The sequence below is a fragment of the Dipodomys merriami genome, unplaced genomic scaffold, assembly GCF_024711535.1.
Source record: "Dipodomys merriami isolate MVZ:Mamm:240054 unplaced genomic scaffold, mDipMer1.0.p SCAF_1, whole genome shotgun sequence".
Classification (NCBI taxonomy): Eukaryota; Metazoa; Chordata; class Mammalia; order Rodentia; family Heteromyidae; genus Dipodomys; species Dipodomys merriami.
Window position 1 is genome coordinate 89,581,268 of NW_027202270.1, and position 9,133 is coordinate 89,590,400.

A 9,133-nucleotide genomic window follows, 5' to 3' on the forward strand; every position below is an offset into this window, starting at 1 on the left:
GGGTGAGAACTGTGGTTCAGAAGGTAAATGAGAAGGGAGACTTGCTTTTTTTGTGTATTTATATAGTGTAATATACAAAATTCATGCATGATACCACCCCTGCACACACACCACACAGTGACTTTCACTATGATCCAGAAATGCAGAGCTCCTATGTCTGTCAAATGTGTGTTCCCAGGTTTAGATCATCATGGTACAGTTGCTATAGCCACGGGAGGAATAACAATGGATTTTAAAAAATCGATTTCCTAACTAATGTTCTCAAAGCCTCTAGACTCTAGATTACATCAGAAAGTTTCTACACATTCCTAAAACTATTTTGACCTCTTAACTCAATATTTCAAAGTTCCCTTCTTTCATTATTTCACCTGCTAAATTTTTGTATATTTCAAAAGAGAAATCATATTCATGAGACCAACCATTAGTGATGAACTCTTTAATAACCTGTGGTGGCAGCTATAAAGCTCACTCAAATGGCATTGCAAGGATTAAAAGTATAAATATGACAAAAATTTTTCCCATTGCTATTTTACACCTCTTATGCTCTATGCCCACCAATAATGAAGATTCTCCTTCCACCCTGGACACCCCCACACCCTACACCCTACACCCTCATCCTGTTTCTCAGTGATGAAATGAACACTGTGAGGTTCACTCTGAGGCCACCAGGGGTCAGTAGTTCCATTTTCCTTCTTCCTCGAAAGCATTGGGTTTCAACAGCATGACTTACTAGAGGAGGTGCATTTGATTGGCTGAGCTGTCTATTGAGCTGTCTATCCTTAGGGCTTAAGACCTAAGAAGGCAGTGAAAATAGCAACCTTGAGAAGATATGGAATTATTACAATTTGTCTCAAGGACTGAGAGATCAGGATGGAGTACGTGTTACAGTGCATATTCCTGGTCTTGCTTCAATTTGGCTGTAAGTGAGAGGTTTAGAGTTAACCCCAGGGAGGGTTCATCCAACATGAGGAGGAGAGGGAGATATTTAGTCCCAACCCCTCCCAGATTTCTTGAAATTTTTCAAAATGCTGAACTAAATACATTCTGTCATTTCTGATGTTCTCCTGAACAGGGCTGCATGGGAAAGATGAGGTGGAGCAGAGTCCTGAGAGCCTGAGCCTCCAGGAGGGAGGCAGTGGCAGCCTCAACTGCAGCTACACCACCAGCAATTTTGGAGGACTCCTGTGGTACAGGCAAGACGCTGGGAGAGGCCCCACATTCCTCTTCATCCTGTATTCAGCTGGGGATGCAAAGCAGAAAGACAGACTAAGAGCTACATTATCAAAAAAGGGAAGCTTTTTGCATATCACCACTGCTAACCCTGAAGACTCAGCCACTTACCTATGTGCTGTGTATGCACAGTGCTCCCGAGGCATCTGCTGGCTGCACCAAAACCCTGCAGCAGGACTCTGAAACACAGACAGAGCTATCTCTGCTGCTTTCCTCCTAAAAGGGGTATTTATTTAGCACCCAAAGATGTTACAATTTATTCCATCCAAGTCCTAGATTGCTCTCTGTCCATGGTCGTAGTCAGTCTGCTCTTCACAATGGACACATGCTTTCTTCTCAGAAGGTGACAACTGGGGTGTGGAGGGTCAGGATTTGTAAGGCTCATATGTAAGGAAATGTACAAGTGCACACACTTCCCTTACAATACTGGGCCTACATGATCCTAAGGAAGTCTTATGCTATTATATAATGTCCTATAGAGGCCAACATGGACACCATCTCTAAATCATAACCAAGTAATGCGAAGGATCACCTACAGCCCTACCCTTTACTTCCTCAAGTGCAGTTCTCCAGCCTCACTTGAATCAGGCCTCTCTCAGCATCCTTCCAAGGGAATCTCACTGAAACACCAGTGATTCATTGCCAATCCCATCTGTGACTGTCAGTAGTCTTTACTCCTTCCCTGTGAAAAACAAATTCTATTTGTATTTTTAAATGCATATGTATTTACAATCAATGAGCAATGTGGTTTGGATCCAAGGCCTACACACAATACAGTGGGCTCTCCCTAATGATGGAACTGCTTTTAATTGTCAGGTGAGGGTTCTGAAAGTTACACCAATAGTTTTCTTTGATTCTGTCATTTTAGAAAGAGGTACAACGCACATAATAAAATACACAAAACTTAAGCACAGCTCAGTGGTATTTTACACTTGTTTCTTTCTACTTAATTCTTTACTATATTCTCACTGAAATTTTGTATTATTCTCTAATGTTTCCATGACTCCTTCCAATTCAACAGCCCTTTACTACTGAAGTACATAGCTTGGAATCACACAGAGTAATCCTGGATTTGTTCCGTGCTACAGGGGATTGAATCCAGGGCCTCAGGCTTTGGGGGAAGGTGTATATTGCTCTATACCTGGGATGCAATCCTCTTACTTCTCTTTCTCTGTTCCTCTGTTGCTAAGGATGACAGTTCTACACCACTACACCCAGACATCATGCTTTCCCTGAAGCTGAAACAATAACCTTGCTACTATTTGAGTGAGATGAAGTCTCAAACTTTCACACCCTTCCTGACCTTGAACAACCATGTCTCAATGTTTTCCTATCAAGTAGTTGTATTGCATTGTTGAGCTGATGTGCCTGGATCTTAAATTGTTGTGTAGAGTTTCTCTGAATAAGTATTCAATTAGTTATTAATACAATCCAGTGCCATCATGAGAGAAGCAACAATACACATTCATTATGTTCTGGTTTAGATGTGAATTCTTTATCTTAGGTAATTTCATCAAAATTTTGGAAAAGTATTGGTGTGAGCTCTGCTTTGAAGGCCTTGTAGAATTCCACTGTAAAACCATCTGGTCCTGGACTTTTCTTAGATGGGAGGTCTCTTTGCCTGATATGGGCCTGTTAAGATGGTTTAACTCATCTTGGTTTAGTTTTGGGATGCCAATTTTTGCTAGGAAAAGGTCCATTTCTGCCAAGTTCTCAAACTTATTAGCATAAAGTTTTGAGAAGTATTCCCTTATAATGTTCTGCATCTTGGTTGTTTCTGTGGTGATGTTTCCCTTCTCATCTCTGAGTTTATTTATTTGGGTGTGTTCCCTTCTTTTTCTGATAAGATTTGCTAAGGGTCTGTCAATTTTGTTAATTTTATCGAAGAACCTACTCTTTGTTTTGTTGATTCTTTCTATAGTTTTTTGGATTCTAATTCATTTAATTCTGATTTAATTTTAATTATTTCTTCCCATCTACTGGATTGGGGTTTATGTTGCTGCTCTTATTCAAGGAGGTTCAGATGTCTCATTAAATTGTTGGTTTCAGATCTCTCTAATTTGTTGATGTAGGAAGTCAGAGCTATAAATTTGCCTCTGATTACTGCCTTTGATGTGTCCTAGAGGAGCCGGTAATTTGTGTATTCCTTTTTGTTGAATAGCATGAACATTTGAATTTCCTTTCTAATCTCTTCCGTGACCCACTCGTGATTCAGCAGTGTGTTGTTCAGCCTCCATGTGATACCGGACTTTCTTTGGTGGCTTTTGGTGTTGAGTTCTAATTTTATTCCTTTTATGGTCTGAGAGAATGCAAGGTATAAGTTCAATGTTTTTGAATTTTGACAGGTTTGCTTTGTGGCATAAAACATGGTCTATTTTAGAAAACATTCCTTGTGCTGCTGAGAAAAACGTGTATTCTGATGCTGCTGGGTGAAATATTCAGTAGATGTCTGTGAAATCTAGTTGATCTATGCAGTGTTTAGCTCTGCGGTTTCTCTGTTGAGTTTTTGCCCAGTTGATCTATCTAGTGGGGAGAGTGGTATGTTAAAATCCCCAACAATTAATGTCTTTGGATCTATGTGGGATTTGAGGGAAAGTAGTGTTTCTTGGATAAATTTTGGTGCCCCGTCGTTTGGAGAATAGATATTTAGAATTGTAATCTGCTTCTTAAAGAGAGATCCCTAAATTCGTATGTGGCGACCTTCTTTATCTCTTCTCACAAATTTTAATTTGAAGTCTATTTTATCTGATATTAGGATTGCAACTCCCGCCTGTTTATGGGGGCCATTTGTTTGGTAGATTTTGTTCCAGCCTTTCACATTGATAATGTATTTGTTTTTATGGGCAAGATGTGACTCCTGAATGTGTCATGGTTCTTATTATGTGAAATAATAAATCTTCATTGAGTTCATCCTTCTATTAATTCCATCTAAAAGCAGGCAAAATTATGCATGAGTCCTAAGGGAAATAAAAGGCACCTAGAATTAATACCAGAAGAAAAATAAAGGCTAAAGTGCATTAGGTGCACAGGGCCCTGAAAAATTTCCCAGGTCTGCAGAAACTCATCTGGAGTTTCAGAAGTCAGCTGAGATTTAGGTTTAATTGTCTATATCTAGCTGCTATCAAGTTCTTAGAGGCAGTGTTTCCCTGGAAGAGGAAGAAAAATGACAGGGAAATAAAATTGAACAACTGTAATTGGTTCTCTGTGCCCTTCTTCCACTCTAATTTTTATTTATAGATTTTTATTTAATTATTAGTTGTCCTAGATTTATGTATCTGGGCCTGGTCACTGTTATTTTGCTTTTTTGCTCAAGGGTGTTGCTTTACAGTTGAGCCACAGCTCTACTTCTGGCTTTTTGCTGGTTAGTTGGAGATTAGAGCCCCATGGAATTTCAGGCCCAGGTGGGATTTTTAAACACCATCCTAAGATTTCATTCTCCTAACTGGGATTATACATCAGGCAGCAAAAAATACTTGGCTCACTCAATTTTACTCTATTTAATGGGCTCTTGAACTCTTTGTATTCACATTATTATTATTATTATTATTATTATTATCATTATTATTATTACCATCATCATCATCATCATCATCATCATCATCATCATCATCATTACTATTGTTGTTGTTATTATTTGCTGGTCATATGCTTGAAATCAAGGTGTGGATGTTGTCCATAATCTTCCAGCTGAATCTCAGCTCAAGTTTTGGACTTTTCTCTATATCTTTTTGCTTCTTTCTTAGTTAATTTGAGAAAATTGTCTCATGGAAAAGCCTGGCACTACTCAGGAGGCTGAAATCTTAGGATTATGGTTTGAAGCCAGTCCTGGCAAGAAAGTCCAAGACACTCTTTTCTTTTTCTTTTTTTGTTATTGTAATAAAAAAAAGATGAGGTGCAGTGGAGTTACAGTTTCATTAGCAGGAGATGAGAATGTTTTTGAGCAATGGCTTCCCAAAGTACACTGCCTTCTGACTAGGGGCAGTCCACTGACAGTTAGAATGCCTTCTGTCTTCCTTCTATGACTGTAACACCTTCATAACTTATTGTTTCTAAAGATGTGATCCTGACTCCTTAGCAACAGGAGAAGGGACAATATCATTCCTGGGTTGGGATGAAAAACAAGCCAATTCCCCACTTGGTGTGCTGCCTCGCTCTGGGGGAGGGAGGGTGGACAGGATGATAGTGCACCCTTCTGTGAAGAGGGAAAATGCCTTGAACAATTCTGTATCCTTTTTCTATTGATTTCTGACAGATTAGGGCTGCAGGAATTGTTTAAGGACTTATCCAGAGACAAGTAGGGACTCTTCCAGGATCTCCATTGTGTTTGGGAAGGAAAGGCCCCAGCTTCCTCTCCAGAGAGATGCATCCTGCAGTGCAGTTGCAGCAGCACTGGCTTTCTCCAATACCAGTGATTTCCCAGATCAGCAATGTATCTGGCCTTGGGAAATGTCACCTTGTGCAGGTGAAATAGCTCTCAGGACATCTGTCCTGATGATTATGGAAGCCCATGCCTAAGCCAGTGCAAGTGATGGTCACACAATATTCCTCATGTGGCTGGGAGTGTGGAGGTGGCACTGGTGTAGATGATAGGTGTTGGGTGGCCCACACGGTAGGTGCCTTCTGCTCTGCCCACCAAATGACTAAAGGCAGTGCTAGATTCTGTCTGAATTTAACTGGGGTCGGGGAACCTGCAGATTTTCTGGGGTGCCAAAGCTCCCAGGGGGACACATTTGAGATGGACTAGGTAAAAGGGACTGAAGGAAACCTCCAGAAACAAGGAAGCCCTTGGTTATGTTAAAAAGTTCCTTTAATGGTTACTTTTCAATCAAAACGGGATATAAAAGGAAAAACAGTGATTCTAGATCTCAGTTTCCTGAATAGCTAGGATTCTAGGTATGAGCCACCATATCTATTAATTTTATTAGATTCTAGACACTGAGGACTTATCAAAGAGAAAAAGAAAGGCTTTGTTTTGAAGATCTATGCCTTAGTGTGTGGGAGTGGGGGAGGGTAGAGAATGTATGCACATACATATCTGTTTAAATATATGATGGAAAAAATAGATTGAGGGATGTGCCAGGGAGGAGTGTTAGCAATTTGTAGTGAAGTATGAATTTAGAAAAGCCTCATATGGGAAAGTGACTTAGGAGAGATCAAGGCAAGACATCCAGGCCACAGAATCAGGTAGGTCATGAACTCAAAGTGTGAGGGTGTCTGGCCTGTCTTAGAGGCAGTAGACCAGTGTGGCTGCATCACAGTCAGCATGGGTAGTAGAGGAGATGCTTGCTGGAGGAGAGGCAGTGGGCAGCTTGTGCAGAACAATGAGTTACAAGTGTGGTGTCCACCCTGCAGCAGTGATGTCATCGGGAATCTTAGAAATACACATTAGCAGGTCCAGCCCAGGCCTGTTGAGTCAGGGGCTAGGGCTTCAAACAAGCCCTCTAGATATGTTTGAGAGCCACTAGCCAAGATGAGGCCACTTAGGTTATGGTGGAGACTTTGGCTCTTACTCTGAAAAAGAAGTTCTTAAAGGTTGGGAGTAAAAGTGACATGATTTGATTTAAGAAATATACAAAGTGTGTGTCAGTTTCTCACGCCTGTATTCCTAGCTAGTCATGAGGTTGAGGTCTGACCATCCTGGTGCAAGGAGCCCTCCTGGGCAAGAATACCTGTGAGACACTTATCTTGAAGTGGAGATGTGGCTCAAGGGGCAGAGTGCTAGTTTTGAGCAAACAAGTCCAACAAACTCAAAGCCCTGGTTCTTAAATTCAAGCCCAAATACCAGCATAAAACAAACAGGCCAGGCACACTGGTGGCTCACACCTGTAATCCTAGTGACTTGGGAGGCTATGGTCTGAGAGTGGTGGCTCCTAGCAGGAAAGCCCATGAGATCTTACTTCCAAATAACCACTGGAACAAGTTGAAGGGGAGCTATGACTCAAATAGTAAAGTACCAGTCTTGAGCAACCAGTGACAATGGGCAGGGCCTTGAATTCAAGCCATAATACTGCCACTGACACACATATACACAGGCACATAAGCACACAGACAGACACACAAACACCAACAAAAGGGGTGGTGGTCACTCATGGGAAGGAAGCACAGGAGTCCATTGGGAGCCTCTCAATTCTCATTGGCCCTCCAGTTCTCAGGAGACACCCCAGATTTTCATCCAGCATAATTATTTTTGTAAGATTTTTATTGTAAAAATATTGAACAGAGGGGTTAATTACACAAGCAAGGTAATGAGGACATATCCTGTCAAGCATTGTTGCATCCTCCTTTGTTTTTTCCCTACCATCCCTTCCCTCCCACCTCCACAACTACACCATCCCCCTCTGCCAAAGTTGTAAAGTTCATTTTCAACATAGTGTCTTGTACATATGATTGTTGTAATGGGTCCACCTGTATCCCTATTTCAGTATTTTGTTTTTTCCCTTCCCCTCCCTGAATTAGAGAATTGTATATACAAGATGCAGGGCACCAACATAAAATGCAGTGAAAACAGAGGTTATACTGTGGGGGAGGAACATACAAAGAAACAAAAAAAATCACATTATAAATATATTAGAAACAATAGCAAGAAAGAAAAAAATATTTGGGGTTCATTTCACTCAACATCATCTTATCTGGTTATATGTACATAGCTTGTGACCTATTTTACTTATGCTACACATATACTAGATTTTGCAAATAAGGGAAACGATGGGACCTATGTTTCTTTGGGCCTGGCTTACTTCACTTAATATAATTTTTTTCCAAGTCTTTCCATTTCCTAACAAATGGAGCAATGTGATTCTTTCTGATGGAGGCATAGATTTGCATTGTATATGTATACAATATTTTCTTGATCCACTCCTCTACTGAGGGGCATCTGGGTTGGTTCCATATCATAGGTATGGTAAATAATACTGCAATAAACATAGTTGTGCTGGTAGCTTTAGTGTTGTCTTATTTGTGATCATTTGGGTAAATGCCCAAAAGTGGGATTGCTGGGTCATAGGGGAGCTCTATGTGGAGTCTTTTGAGGAACGTCCATACTGCTTTCCAAAGTGGTTGAACAAGTTTACACTCCCACCAACAATGCAGTAGAGTTTCTTTCTAGCCACATCCCCTCCAGCATCTGTTGTTATTAGAGTTCTTGATTTTAGACATTCTAACTGGGGTGAGGTGGTATCTCAATGTTGTTTTGATTTGCATTTCTTTTATGGCTAGGGAGGTTGAGTATTTCTTCATCTGTCTATTGGCCATCCTTCTTTCCTCTTCAGAGAAGTTTCTATTTAAGTCTTTAGCCCACTTAATTATCAGGCAGTTGTTTCTTTGAGTATTTGTTATTGGGAGATTTAAATTTTGAGTTCCAAGCATATTTTAGATATGAGACCCTTATCGGTTGTATGGCTAGTGAAGATCTTCTCCCAATCCGTGGGCTTTCTTTTATTTTTTTTTAATTTTTTAATTTTTTTATTTTTGGTCAGTCATGGGGCTTGAACTCTGGGCTTGGGTGCTGTCCCTGTGCGCTTCAGCTCAAGGGGAGTGCTCTACCGCTTGAGCCACGGCTCCACTTCCAATCAGTGGGCTTTCTATTGATCTTGCTAGCTATATCCTTTGCCATGCAGAAGCTCTGAAGCTACATGCCATCCCATTTGTCCAACTTTTCTTAGATTTGTTGTGTTTCTGGGTCTTTATTAAGAAAATTATGGCCTGTGGCAAGGAGCCATAGAATTCTCCCATTCCTTCCTATTTTCAGGGTATCTGCTTTGACTCCAAGGTCTTTGATACATTTGGAGTTGATTCTAGTGCAGGGTAATATATAGGGATCTAGCTTTAGTTTTCTACAGGTGATTAACCATTTTTTCCAGTACCATTTACTGAAGAGGCTGTCTTCCATTCTAATTTTTAGCTC

General features: G+C 40.6%; 1 gene segment (V, D, J or C); it reads left to right on the plus strand.

Annotated features, from left to right (window-relative positions):
• Positions 1–870: 870 nt before the first annotated feature.
• LOC138817704 (T cell receptor alpha variable 20-like) lies at positions 871–1,413 on the plus strand. The segment is given in 2 exon segments: positions 871–919; positions 1,073–1,413. Coding segments are annotated over 2 exon segments (390 nt in total).
• Positions 1,414–9,133: the final 7,720 nt, after the last annotated feature.